We start from the raw sequence: 14,906 nt of genomic DNA, 5'->3' as shown, positions 1-14,906 counted from the left end.
TAGCTCTGAATTTCCTGGTCTGTTCTCTGTTGAGATGTTGCTGGTGCAGTGATGCAGGCAGGGCTGCAGTCATGATGGTGGGTGGGGAATGTTGTGAGGGCTTTACAACTTTGGCTTTATGGTTTCAGCTTTATGGCTTTATGGTTCTAGCAATGGTGATCTCAGGTTTCTGGGTGCTCCTTCTCATGTCTCAACAGACCTGGGGATCTGATGTGGAGCAACTCTGTTCTTCAGGGAGAGAGTAGCTTTTGAGAGCTAGCTGTGGGGTTTGTCTCTGCCACTCTTGGAACTGCGAAGTGAGGGAGGTGGGATCGGAGAGGCTGGGGAGCTGCACTTCAGCTTTCTCTGTCTCTGCCAAGTGCAGGCTGCAGGCAGACTGCAGGAACACTGGCTGTGACCCCATACTTTGGCTGCTTTGGTTTATCTCCCCCCTCTGCCCCTCTATCTCACTGCTCCTTCTGCCAAAAGGAGACCCAATCAATCTGAGTTTCCCTCACTGTACCCATCAGACAAAATCCAGACAGCCTAAAATTCTCTCCTACCTGTAGTCCAGCAGGAAAACAAGAACAAAAATCAGTCTCTAGCCTGACCAGGTGGTGGCGCAGTGGATAGAGTGTCAGATTGGGATGCGGAGGACCCAGGTTCGAGACCCTGAGGTCACCAGCTTGAGCGCGGGCTCATCTGGTTTGAGCAAAGCTCACCAGCTTGGACCCAAGGTTACTGGCTCGAGCAAGGGATTACTCGGTCTGCTGTAGCCCCACGGTCAAGGCACATATGAGAAAGCAATCAATGAACAACTAAGGTGTCGCAACGAAAAACTAATGATTGATGCTTCTCATCTCTCTCCATTCCTGTCTGTCTGTCCCTATCTATCCCTCTCTCTGACTCTCTCTCTGTCCCTGTAAAAAAAAAAAAACACAACAAAAAACACAGACAAACCACCAGTCTCTAGGTTTGTCTCTTCTCCTTTCCAAAGCCCATCAGTATTGTGTGTTATCTTCCACCCCCCTTTTCACACCATCCCACCTTTAGTCTATTTGTGCGTGGATCTTTCAGGCATGCCTGTGAGCCCAGCTGGGGTTCCTTTGCTGCATTATAGTTGTTCAATTTATTGAAATTTCAAGTGGAGAGGTCAGGAGTATCTGTCATGCTGCCCCATTGCTCTGCCAATATTTTCACTACAGAGACAGCATGATCAACCCTCCTTTGTTCCCTCTTCTTTCCACTCCTCCTTCCCTTCCACCTTCCCCTCACCCTCCTCCTCTTCTCTTCCTCTTCCTCTTCCTCCTCTTTCTCTTCCCCCACAGCCTATTTAATGTGAGGATGATGAGATTGAAAACCTTTATGATGATCCATTTCCACCTAATGAATAGTAAGTAATCACTCCATAGAGTTGATTAACTTATCTGTTGTGTATGTGTATGCCTTCATGTGAAAATCAGATAACTATGACAGGAACTGTATGAGATATTTTTGTGTCACTGTCATCATCATCATCATCATCATCATCACCTAAGTATTCATTATGTAGAACATCGTGTGCAAGACTTGTATTGAAATGGATAGCCTATCCTTACAAAGGCATAAGGTGAGTGATATTTAACATAAAATTATAATGTGTTAGTTTTCTTACTGTTTTATAACTGCTTTAAAAAATCACATTACTATACAGTATGCCTCTGTTTATCAGCCTATCATTAGAGGTAAGTGATTTTTAAAAAACTGTAATGTTTCCAAATGCTGTTATGAATATAATTTTTATGTATATCATTAAAATTTATAACAATTCATTTATTAGTGTGTAGGCTAGGGTGCCATGAAGCAGTCGTATCAGTTATGCTAGACTGCCATAAAACAATTGTATTGCTGCTGCTTTGTTATCAATGAATGCATTGTTATACCTATAAGTAAATATGAATTTCTTTTTCATAAATTTTCATTATTGCTGCCTAGTTTTAGTAATTCATGTAATATCTACAGTGTCTTGTATCATATAAGACCATATTGATGTAAGTACTGACAAACAATGCATCTTATAAACAGATGATGTAAACTTATGATATCAATAAATACAGTACAGAACTGTAAATGTATTTTTTGTCTTTATGATTTCATAACAATTTTTTTCCTCCAGCTTACTTCATTGTAAGAGTATGGTATATAACACATACAACATATAAAATATGTGTTAATTGATTGTTTATATTATTAGTAAGGCTTTTAGTCAACAGTAGGATGTTTTGGGGGGAGTCAAAAGTTATACATGGATTTTCCTCTGCATGTGGGTCCTGTACCCGTGACCCCTGTGTTGTTCAAGGGTTATATGTGGATGTTATAGTAACATCCTTCCTTTTTTTAGGTCTTACTTTTGAGGAGAGGGATATCATTGAAGGAGCCTTCCGTCAAGGTCAGATTCGGGTCTTGGCAGCAACTTCTACCCTTTCATCTGGGGTGAATTTACCTGCACGTCGTGTAATTATTCGGACTCCTATTTTCAGTGGTCGAACTCTAGATATTCTTACATATAAGCAGATGGTTGGTCGTGCTGGCAGGAAAGGAGTAGATACAGTAGGTGAGTTTGAATTTAATTTTGATAGCATTGCCAAAGGACAGATTCCTTCTACTTGAAATTTGACTCGTGCCTGACAACCCATTTCTCATCATGTTGTATTTGTTATCTAGAGCACTAATGTTATCCTTTTGGATTTACTTAAAACTTATAATGTGGCCCTGGCCGGTTGGCTCAGTGGTAGAGCGTTGGCCTGGTGTGCAGAAGTCCCGGGTTCGATTCCCGGCCAGGGCACACAGGAGAAGCGCCCATCTGCTTCTCCACCCCTCCCCCTCTCCTTCCTCTCTGTCTCTCCCTTCCCCTCTCGCAGCGAGGCTCCATTGGAGGAGGGATGGCCCAGGCGCTGGGGATGGCTCCTTGGCCTCTGCCTCAGGCGCTAGAGTGGCTTTGGTCGCAACAGGGCGACCCCCCGGAGGGGCAGAGCATCGCCCCCTGGTGGGCAGAGCGTCGCCCCCTGGTGGGCGTGCCGGGTGGATCCCAGTCTGGTGCATGTGGGAGTCTGTCTGACTGTCTCTCCCTGTTTCCAGCTTCAGAAAAATACAAAAAACAAACAAACAAAAAAACACTTATAATGTGTGTAAGTTATTTTTTATATGTTGTCAACCAATTATTTTCTACTAATATAGAATTAAAAATTTCTTTTGTATTATACACAGTGAAATGATTCAGTATTGTTAATCAAGATGACTTATCACATTAGCTGGAATATGATTTTTAATTTTCAGTATAGTGTACTATTTAGTGCTAATGAAGGGAGTAATTTTCATGAGTATTAGTTAGATTTAGGTGACTGGTCTAACAGAGTTCAAATAGGAATTCTGAGAGCTGAGATCACTATTACACTTTGGGAACAGAAAATGTGATACTATCTTTTTCTCTCTGTATTGATGCTGGCTCTCAAAACAACCTTTCCAGTTTCTTACCTTGCATCAGCAAGTAATGATAATGTTACCAGCAGTCCAAACAAAAGTTTTTTCTTAAGCAATGAGGAAGCGACTTGTTTGAATTAAATATCAATATAGTATTATTATTTATAATAATATATACCATATATTACTTCTAACCTCTCACATTATTCTGGGTGTGACTGAATTGTTATGAATCTTCTAACATTAAAGAAATAGTGGAGGAACATTCTTTGTTACTTTATCTTTCTTCTCTAGAATATAGTTTATTGACTCCAGTATTACATGTCAAATAAATAGGCCAACAGTTCTGTGGCTATTGAAGAGAAATTTGGATATTCTGGAGAAAAGGGAAAGTCTTTTTTTTTTTTTTTTACAGAGACGGAGAGTCAGAGAGAGGGATAGACAGGGACAGAGAGAGATGAGAAGCATCAATCATTAGTTTTTTCATTGCAACACCTTAGTTGTTCATTGATTGCTTTCTCATATGTGCCTTGACCGCGGGCCTTTAGCAGACTGAGTAACCCCTTGCTTGAGCCAGCGACCTTGGGTCCAAGCTGGTGAGCTTTTGCTCAAACCAGATGAGCCCGCACTCAAGCTGGTGACCTCAGGGTCTCGAACCTGGATCCTCGGCATTCCAGTCCGATGCTCTATCCACTGCGCCACTGCCTGGTCAGGCGAAAAAGGGAAAGTCTTAATGTGAAAATAGGTGAGCTATTCTGGGCACAAAAAGCTGGGTAGTGTACTGAGGAAGTGACTTTTAGAATAACTTGACTTGTAATGTGAGGTCCCTAAATACAGTTGATTCTTGCTTTTTGTGGGTGTCATATTTATGAATATGCCCAGTAAAATTTATTCATAACTCTAGATCAACACGTGTGGGGCTTTCATGGACTTGTGCAGAACGATGAAAAATTTGACTCTCTGGAAGCACACGTGACTTTACCTTCTTGTTTTAACTCTCACACTGTAAACAAGTATCCTTTACATTGAGTAGTCAACCTTTTTATACCTGCCGCCCACTTTTGTATCTCTGTTAAGTAGTAAAATTTTCTAACCGCCCACTGGTTCCACAGTAATGGTGATTTATAAAGTAGGTAAGTAACTTTACTTTATAAAATTTATAAAGCAGAGTTACAGCAAATTAAAGCATATAATAATATTTACTTACCACATAGTTTATATCGGATTTTTGCTAAGTTTGACAGAATAAATCTTTATTAAATTACTGACTATAGTTAAATCTATCTTTTTATTTATACTTTGGTTGCTCTGCTACTGCCCACCATGAAAGCTGGAATGCCCACTAGTGGGCGGTAGGGACCGGGTTGACTACCGCTGCTTTACACGGTCTAATTAGTGCCATAAATTTATCATTTTTAGGCTTTGTGGTAATTTAACTGTTTAAAATGACCCCCAAGGATAGTGCTGAAGTGCAATTATTTAGTGTTCCTAAAGGCAAGAGGCTGTGATATGCCCTATAGAGAAAATAAGTATGTTAAATAAGCTTTGTTCAGCCATGAGAGACAATACACTGATGGCTGTGAGTTTAATGTTAATAAATCAATAACACATACTAAGTAAGGTCTCTTTAAACAGAAACACACATAAAACAATATTTTATATTGACTGAGTAATGCAAATGTTGAGACTAGGGACTTGCAGGAAGCTAGCTCTGTTTCTCCTAGGAGCAGTGGTTTGATATTCGCTAATTCAGTGTGTGTGTTGACTGTAGAATGTAACTACCTCATATAACAGTGTAGTGTAAGTAATCTGGGCCTGACAAGTGACCCCAATGTCAGAGACCTACACTTTCAGTTTGTTTTACCATGTCCATTAGTATTGTTTCTATCCCATAGTTTAACATGACTATTTCAGTCTCTGACATCACATCTTCATTTTAGCCATCTAAAAGGGGAGATGAGGAAATAAAGAACACATCAGGCCATTGTAAGAAGTACATAGTAAGTAGTTCTCACATACAATTTTTCAGAAGTTAGTCACTTGGTCACATTTCCCAATTGAAAAGGAGGCTGGGGAATGTAATCTTCAATTGAGTGGCCATATGTCCAACTGACATTTACTTTCTTTTTTTTTTAATTAAAGAAAAATTTTAGCCCTGGTCTGGGAGATCAGTTGGTTAGAGTGTCATTCCTGGGTTTGATCCCTGGTCAGGGCTCAAATAAGAATCAACCAGTGAGCCCTGGCCAGACTCTTGGTGGGTTAGAGCATCGTCCCAAAGCACAGAGGCGGCCAGTTTCATTCCTGGTCAGGGCACATACAGGAACAGATTGATGTTCCTTTCTCTCTGTCTCTCTCTTTTCATTCCTCTCTCCCTTCTCTCTCTCTTCCTCTCTCACCCTCTAAAGCCAATAAATAAAAATTTAAAAAAGAAAAAGAATCAACCAATGAATGCATAAATAAGTGGAACAACATATTGATGTTCCTCTTTTTTTTCTTCCTTAGTAAGTACGAATTAATTTTTTTTTATTATTTAATTACAGTTAACATTCATTATTATTTATATTAGTTTCAGGTGTGTACAGCATAGTGGTTAAGCAATTATATAATTTTCTTTCTTTTTTTTTTTTTTTTCCTGAAGCTGGAAACGAGGAGAGACAGTCAGACAGACTCCCGCATGCGCCCGACTGGGATCCACCTGGCACGTCCACCAGGGGGCGATGCTCTGCCCACCAGGGGGCGACACTCTGCCCACCAGGGGGCGATGCTCTGCCCCTCCGGGGCGTCGCTCTGTTGCGACCAGAGCCACTCTAGCGCCTGGGGCAGAGGCCAAGGAGCCATCCCCAGCGCCCGGGCCATCTTCGCTCCAGTGGAGCCTCGGCTGCAGGAGGGGAAGAGAGAGACAGAGAGGAAGGAGAGGGGGAGGGGTGGAGAAGCAGATGGGCGCCCCTCCTGTGTGCCCTGGCCGGGAATCGAACCTGGGACTTCCGCACGCCAGGCCGACGCTCTACCACTGAGCCAACCGGCCAGGGCCCAATTATATAATTTTCGAAGTGATCAAAAAGAAATTTATGTCTTGCTTCTAGGCAAATAGAAAGAGGGAAAATTGCTTTTTACTGTGTTAGCTACTTCCCCGTTGCCTTCAGGTCAAAATAATTCTTAATATGAAGAAAGTAACACATTTTAGTGTGGCATGCATATTATGATCCCCTTTAATCCAAAGTTATAAAATAAAAACATTAGCAATAATTCTATGACCATAACAGTCACTGTTAATTTATTTCCTTTAAAACAAGGAAGCCAAGGAAGTCCTTTTTAGCCAGTATCTTATGGAAATATGTTGGGCTTTTGCAAATGTATGTCTTTTTTTTTGGTTATAGGTGAGAGTATCTTAATTTGTAAGAACTCTGAGAAATCAAAAGGTATAGCTTTACTTCAGGGATCTCTAAAACCTGTTCACAGCTGTCTGCAAAGACGAGCAGGAGAAGAAGTAACTGCGAGCATGATAAGAGCTATTCTGGAGGTAAATTACCACTTTTTTTTTTTACCTTTAGTACAGTGGTGGAACTTTAGTATGTGAAAAATATTAGCGTGTGTTTCTTTTTGAGGTTATTTATAGCTTCCCAAGTCTGAATCGCTTCTATTTTAATATAATTATTTTCTAGAATTTACTACAAGCTAGTGCTTTATCAGTTCATTTCAAAACAGTGCATTAAAAGCCAAATGCCAGATGGTTCTTTTTAATATATTATTATTTTCTGAATTAAAAATAAAGGTGAGAAAAATGGACCCTAGTTCCTCTGTCCAGATTATACATCTTGATATTAAAATAATATCAAATTAAAAATAGACATAATTAGAAATTTTTTTTTTTTTTTTTTTTTTTTTTTTTAGAGAGGAGAGGGAGAGAGAGAGAGGAAAGACAGAGAGAGAGAGAAGGGGGGGAGGAGCTGGAAGCATCAACTCCCATATGTGCCTTGACCAGGCAAGCCCAGGGTTTCGAACCGGCGACCTCAGCATTTCCAGGTCGACGCTTTATCCCACTGCGCCACCACAGGTCAGGCTAGAAATTTTAAACCATATGGAAAGAGCTGAAGTGAAAAATAAAACTTTCTGCTCAGATTCCTCAAAGGTTACCACTTTTAAATATTTCATATGCTCATCCAGGAAAGTGTTCTATTATATCCCAGCATGTCTTGCTATTGGCTCCAGTAGTGCTGCCAGGGGTACTGATACCTATACTCATTCTCTTTTTTCTCTCTCTCTCTTTAGCTCTCAGTTGAAAGAAAGAAAGAAAGAAAGAAAGAAAGAAAGAAAGAAAGAAAGAAAGAGGAAGGAAGGAGGGAGGGAGGGAGGGAGGGAGGGAGGGAAGGAAGGGAGGGAGGGAGGGAGGGAGGGAGGGAGGGAGGGAGGGAGGAAGGAAGGAAGGAAGGGAGGGAGGGAGGGAGGAAGGAAGGAAAAATAACTGATAACATAGGGTTGGTAAAGATGAAGAAAGTAGGCATTTTTGGCCTGACTTGGTGGCACAGTGGATAGAGTATTGGACTGGGACGCAGAGGGCCCAGGTTCAAAACTCTGAGGTTGCCGGCTTGAGCGCAGGCTCACCAGCTTGAGTGTGGGGTTGCTGGCTTGAACGTGGGATCATAGACATGACCCCACGGTCGCTGACTTGAGCCCAAGGTCGCTGGTTTGAGCAAGGGGTCACTCGGTCTGCTGTAGCCCCTGTCAAGGCACATATGAGAAAGCAATCACTGAACAACTAAGGAGCTGTAGCAAAGACTTGATGCTTCTCATCACTCTTCCTTCCTGTCTGTCTGTCCCTCTCTCTGACTCTCTCACTGTCTCTGTCAAAAAAAAAAAAAGGCACTTTCAAATACTGCTTTGGAGGACAACTTGTTCATACCTACTAAGATAAAAAATATAGTGCACATAGCCATTTATCCAGCAGATTTACATCTAAGAATTTTACCTAGGAATTTATTTGTGAAATTACATCAAATTAAATGTACAAGAATGTTTATTATAACACTGTTGGTAGTAGGAAAAAACTGGAAACAACCAAAATATCACCAATACTAAATATATCTTGGAAAAACTGAGCAAACTCTGTTTAGGATGATTTTTGCTTCCAAGATGTATTATGTGAAAGAAAGTGAGGGTCACCTTATTTATTTAGTGTCTATGTAATAGAATGGTTGTCGGAAAATGATATCCACAAGACAACTGATTTCATCTTTGTCTACACCTATTCTCAACACCTGTTCTGGGTAGGGAGTAATCAATACTAGCTTTTCTCTATGTGCACATGTTTCAAAGGAAGGAGGAGAAGAATTGATTTGGTTCATGGCCATGAGCCATCACAACCTTCTTTCCTTTTTTTTTTTTTAATTTCTTTTTTTGTTACAGTTAATGGCATGCATTGGTGGTTGTTGTTGTTGTTTTTTTTTTTGTACTTTTCTGAAGCTGGAAACGGGGAGAGACAGTCAGACAGACTCCCGCATGTGCCCTACCGGGATCCACCCGGCACGCCCACCAGGGGCAACGCTCTGCCCACCAGGGGGCGATGCTCTGCCCCTCCGGGGCATCGCTCTGCCGCGACCAGAGCCACTCTAGCACCTGGGGCAGAGGCCAAGGAGCCATCCCCAGCTCCTGGGCCATCTTTGCTCCAATGGATCCTCACTGTGGGAGGGGAAGAGAGAGACAGAGAGGAAGGAGAGGGGGAGGGGTGGAGAAACAGATGGGCACTTCTCCTGTGTGCCCTGGCCGGGAATCGAACCCGGGACTTCTGCACGCCAGGCTGATGCTCTACCACTGAGCCAACCGGCCAGGGCCACCTTCTTTCTTTTATTTCTTTTTTTCCCCTCCCTCCCTTCCTTTTTTTTTATTAAGTGAGAGGCAGGGAGGCAGACAGACTCCCGCACCTGTCCTGACTGGGATTCATCTGGCAAGCCTTCTACAGGACAATGCTCTGCCCATCTGGGACCACTGCTCTGTTGCTTGGCAACTGGGCTATTTTAGCACCTGAGGCAGGCTGGGGAGCCATCTTCAGTGCCTAGGACCAACTTGCTTGAACCTTTTGAGCCATAGCTGCAGGAGGGAGGGAGGGAGGGACGGAGAGAGAGAGAGAGAAAAAAAAAAGAGAGAGGGGTAGAGAAGCAGATGATCACTACTCCTGTGTGCCCTGATTAGAATTGAACCTGGGACTTTCACACACTGGGCCAGAGTTGAAAAAAAATTTTTTAAGAGAACATAACCATTTCATTTCTTTTATGTCATGAGGTCCTGCATGTCTTATTAAAAAGTTACAGAACATTTCAAATCTCTTACAGATAATAGTTGGTGGAGTGGCAAGTACATCACAAGATATGCAGACCTATGCTTCTTGCACATTTTTGGCTGCAAGTATGAAAGAAGGGAAGCAGGGAATTCAGAAAAATCAAGATCCTGTTCAACTTGGAGCAATTGAGGCCTGTGTAATGTGGCTGCTAGAAAATGAATTCATCCAGACTACTGACGCTAGTGATGGAACAGAAGGTAACTATGACTTTTTATTTTTTATATATATTTTTTTATTTTAGTGAGAGGAGGTAAGGCAGAGACAGACTCCCACATGTGCCCTGACCAGATCCACTCAGCAAGCCCACTAGGGGGCAATGCTCTGCCCATCTGGGGCCATTGCTCCATTGCAACTGGAGACATTTTTTAGTGCCTGAGGCAGAGGCCATGGAGCCATCCTCAGTGCCCGGGGCCAACTCACTCTAATTGAGCCATGACTGCAGGAGGAGAGGAAGAAAGAAAGAGAGAGAGAGAAGCAAGAAGAGGAGGGGTGGAGAAGCAGATGGGTGCTTCTCCTGTGTGCCCTGACAAGGAATTGAAGCGGAACATCCACATGCCAGCTGACGTTCTACCACTGAGCCAACTGGCCAAGACCACTATGACTTCTTAGTTGCAGTTTACTCACTTTTTCATCGAATGACTTAGAATGTGTATGACTGATTATTAAAAGGAAATTGGCTTTTCAAGTAGTGTAAAAGGAAATTGATTTTTTCAAGGAGTAGATCAACTGATTTTTAGTAAGTTAGTGTTGTGTTCAGTAACATCAGACAATTAGCATAGAGCCCACTCATAAATAAGCCATGCATTAGACAAGATTCTGTTTGTAAAATATATCAAAGCCTAAAAGATTAATTCCAGAATACAGAAAAAAGTGTGTTTTATTTTCAAATCTAATCCCTTATTTCTCCACCCCTACACCCAAACCAGGAAAGGTGTATCATCCAACACATCTTGGTTCGGCAACTCTCTCTTCTTCACTTTCTCCAGCTGATACTTTAGATATTTTTTCTGATCTCCAAAGAGCAATGAAGAGCTTTGTTTTAGAGAATGATCTGCATATTGTTTATTTGGTAAGTTCTGTGTTCTTCACTGTTATATTGGTGAAAATGGAGGGTAAAATACATAGTATATTCAATCTTGGACATCAAAGATACCCTAAGGCAGTGGTTCTCAAACTTTTTGAAGTTGGGGTGCATTTAATCCTACAAATAATTGTGGGCACACTATATACAAGTTTCTGAGAAGTATGTTATAATAATTAGGTCAAATATTAAAGAAAAAAATGTAAAGTCCAAGTGTGCTTTTATGGCAATTAAACAAAATAAATACAACAAAATTAAATTTAATCTGACATTAAAAAACATTTTTCTGTTACATTTTTTGAGTTATGCTTTTTAGAATTTGTAAAGAGTGGTTAAAAAATAAAAAGTGACAAAAAAGTTATCTTTTTATATATATAGATACATTCTTAGTAAGATTTAGTAAATTCAGCAGGTCCTGGCGTGTGTTAAGTTTTTTCATTCTTGTGTTTATGAGAAACATGAGCCTGATGTGTCCTAGCGATTTCTTCAGTGTTTGGGCATATATATGAAAGGCAAACTCTCATTTTCTCATCAGTACATTGAAAAATTCCTCTCTTTTTACTCTTAATTGTGTTGAGGGTAGAAAATCCTAATTCACATAAATAGAATGTTGAAAATTGTAGTAAAATGTTCAAAGCTTTTTTAGATTTTGCCACATATTCTTGTTTTATAGAAATCCAAAAGGCTTCAAGAGACAATTCCTTATGTTTAATCATCAATCCACGATCAGTGGATATAGCTGCCAGTTCTTCTTCTTCTGTTAATGTTAAACCAAAATCACTTGAAGCTTCCATGAATGGGTTTCTAATCCAATCGTATTGTTCAGTGTTAAGTGATGGAAAATGCTATAAATTAAATTCTGCCTGTCAGCCTTAAAGTCCTATTTTATTTACACTTAACTTTTGTTCACTTCTAGAATTGGATTCTTCAATATCACTCTTTTTTTTTTGAGAAATCTATCCATTTTTTTTGGGATGTATTTATCTAAAAATAATATAATGTGTTAATAATAAATATAATAATGATGTGTTAACAAAAAGAATGGTATTTCTGTAATGAAATGGTATAATAGAGTAACTATATTTTTATATCTGAGCACATGCCATGAACCAGCACAGCTAGTAATTCCAGGTCCTGAGTGGGAATGGTGCGAAATTAAGAAAATACGGGTCGGGAGGGCCCTATAATTGCTAATGGCAAGAACAAAGCACACCCTTTATTTATTTATTTATTTATTTGTATTTTTCTGAAGCTGGAAATGGGGAGAGACAGTCAGACAGACTCCTGCATGCGCCCGACCGGGATCCACCCGGCACACCCACCAGGGGCGACGCTCTGCCCACCAGGGGGCGATGCTCTGCCCCTCCGGGGTGTCGCTCTGCCGCGACCAGAGCCACTCTAGCGCCTGGGGCAGAGGCCAAGGAGCCATCCCCAGCGCCCGGGCCATCTTTGCTCCAATGGAGCCTTGGCTGCGGGAGGGGAAGAGAGAGACAGAGAGGAAGGAGGGGGGGCGGTGGAGAAGCAAATGGGCGCTTCTCCTATGTGCCCTGGCTGGGAATCAAACCCGGGTCCCCTGCATGCCAGGCCGACGCTCTACCGCTGAGCCAACCGGCCAGGGCCACACCCTTTATGTATAGGGCAAAATGGACCATTAGCAAATCAATGAGATCTTTGATCATGTTTCTCAGGCAACCCAAGAATTTTACCAAGTGCAGAAAACCCGCACCATACATATCATCTTAACTTTAAACCAAACAAAGGATAGAAGAAACTTGCCTCCAGTCTTTCCGGTGAATATGGGGGGTAGTGTAAACAATCCAGCACCACAGTTTAACAGCCTTTTGCAAGTGAGGTGGGGGGTTGGGCAGACTGTCAGCTTACAGCCAATTTCCCACACCTCTGTCCCCCCAAAATCTAAACTCCAAAAACCCTGTTGGTTTTTTGGTCTACAAGAAGCACATATTTCTCTGGAATACCATAGGGTGCACCTGGAAATCTTCTAGGGCGCAGTAGCGCACACTTTGAGAACCACTGCCCAAGGAACATCTTGTATTGATAATGCATTGTGGTTATGGTTTACATAAGAAAGCAATGGTAAATTTTAATCAACAGACTCAAACTCACCGTCAAAAGAAGAGGCCTGACCCTAGCTCAAAATATTGGCAAGTTAATGTACATTTATATTTTAACTTAAATAAAACATTTATAGTTTGCATGTACAGTTTTATTTTTGGGGTTATTTTTTTTCCTTTTTTCCCTTGTGTTTTTTATATTTTTAAATTTCTGCTTCTTTGTTTTTCTATTTCTTGTTTTTTTGTTTTAGGTTTTTTATTTTATTTTAAAATATTTTTATTAAATTTTTAAATTTATTGTGTCGACATGGATTCAAGTGTCCCACTCAATATCCCTCACTCCCCCAACAATGTGCCCCCATTACACTCCCTTTGCCCCTAACCCCCCCCCCCCCCACTCCCAACTCCCTCCCCTCTGGGATTTGCTGTCCTGTTATCTGTATCTGTGTTATGTAAATTAAATTTTGCTAATCCCTTCACCTTCTTTGATCCCATCCCCTCTTCCCTCTTCCCTCTGACAGCTGCCCCTCTGTTCCCCGTGACCCTGCCTTTGCCTCTATTCTATTCCTCAGTTCACTGTGTTCATTAGATTTTGCATATAAGAGAGATCATATGATATTTGTTTTTTTCTGCCTGGCTTATTTTACTTAGCATAATAATCTCCAGGTCTATCCATGCCTTTGCAAAAGGTAAGATTTCCTTCTTTTTATAGCCACGTAATATTCCATTGTGTATATATACTACAGCTTTTTTATACATTCATCTACTGATGGACACTTGGGGTGTTTCCAGATCTTGGCTATTGTAAACAATGTTGTAATAAACATGGGGATGCATATCTTCTTTTGAATTAGTGTTTTGGGATTCTTAGGATATATTCCTAAAAGTGGGATAGCTGGGTCAAAAGGCAGTTCTACTCTTAATTTTTTGAAGAAGTACCATACTGTTTTCCACAGTGGCTGCTCAAGTCTGCATTCCCACAAGCAGTGCAGGAGGGTTCCCTTTTCTCCACACCCTCACCAACACTCATTGTGTGTTGATTTGTTGATGAGTGCCATTCTGACAGGTGTGAGGTGATATCTCATTGTTTTAATTTTCATTTATCTGATGATTAGTGACATTGAGCATTTTTTCATATGCCTATTGGCCATCTGTATGTCCTCTTTGGAGAAGTGTCTATTCAATTCCTTTGCCCATTTTTTAATTGAATTGTTTACCTTCCCGGTGTTGAGTTTTAGAAGTTCTTTATAAATTTTGGTTATTAACTTCTTATCAGAGGTTTTGATGAATATATTCTCCCATTGTGTGGGTTGTCTTTTTATTTTGTTAATGCTGTCTTTTGCTATGCAAAAGCTTTTGAGTTTGATATAGTCCCATTTGTTTATTTTGTCCTTTATTTCACATGCCCATGGAGATGTATTGGCAAAAATATTGTTATGAGAGATATCAGCGATTTTACTACCTGCTTCCTTCCAATATTTTTATGGTTTCATGACTTACATTTAAGTCTGTTATCCATTTTAAGTTTGTTTTTGTGAATGGCGTGAGTTGGTGGTCTAGTTTCATTTTTTAGCATGTACCTGTCCAATTTTCCCAACACTATTTATTAAAGAGATTTCTTTACTCCATTGTATACTCTAGCCTCCTTTGTTAAATATCAATTGACCATAAAGGTGCGGGTTTATTTCTGAAAAGTTCTCTGTTCTGTTCCATTAATCTGTATACCTGTTCTAATGCCAATACCATGCTACTTGGATTACAATGGCCTTGTTAGTATAACTTGATGTCAAGAATCTTCATTTTCAAGATTGCTGAGGTTATTTGGGTTCTTTTTTGGTTTCATATAAATTTTTGGAACGTTTTTTCTAGATCTGTGAAGTATGCCATTGATATTTTAATAGAAATTGCATTGAATCTATAGATTGCTTTGTGTAGAGGCCCTTATTAGTAACATAGAACAGGGACAGAGTTTGGTGCCCTG

General features: G+C 40.6%; 1 protein-coding gene across 2 annotated transcripts in view; it reads left to right on the top strand.

The window, feature by feature from the left end:
- POLQ (DNA polymerase theta) overlaps positions 1-14,906 on the top strand; it is a 136,219-nt gene that overhangs the window by 25,443 nt on the left and 95,870 nt on the right. For both annotated transcript variants that reach the window (XM_066241868.1, XM_066241869.1), the window contains 4 exons: positions 2,360-2,572; positions 6,816-6,958; positions 9,765-9,969; positions 10,699-10,841. In XM_066241868.1, coding sequence (XP_066097965.1) covers positions 2,360-2,572; positions 6,816-6,958; positions 9,765-9,969; positions 10,699-10,841 — 704 coding nt within the window. The remainder of the gene's footprint in view (positions 1-2,359; positions 2,573-6,815; positions 6,959-9,764; positions 9,970-10,698; positions 10,842-14,906) is intronic.

Source organism: Saccopteryx bilineata, chromosome 8, assembly GCF_036850765.1.
Source record: "Saccopteryx bilineata isolate mSacBil1 chromosome 8, mSacBil1_pri_phased_curated, whole genome shotgun sequence".
In the NCBI taxonomy this organism is placed as follows: Eukaryota; Metazoa; Chordata; class Mammalia; order Chiroptera; family Emballonuridae; genus Saccopteryx; species Saccopteryx bilineata.
This window is presented reverse-complemented; position numbering and strand designations above follow the sequence as displayed.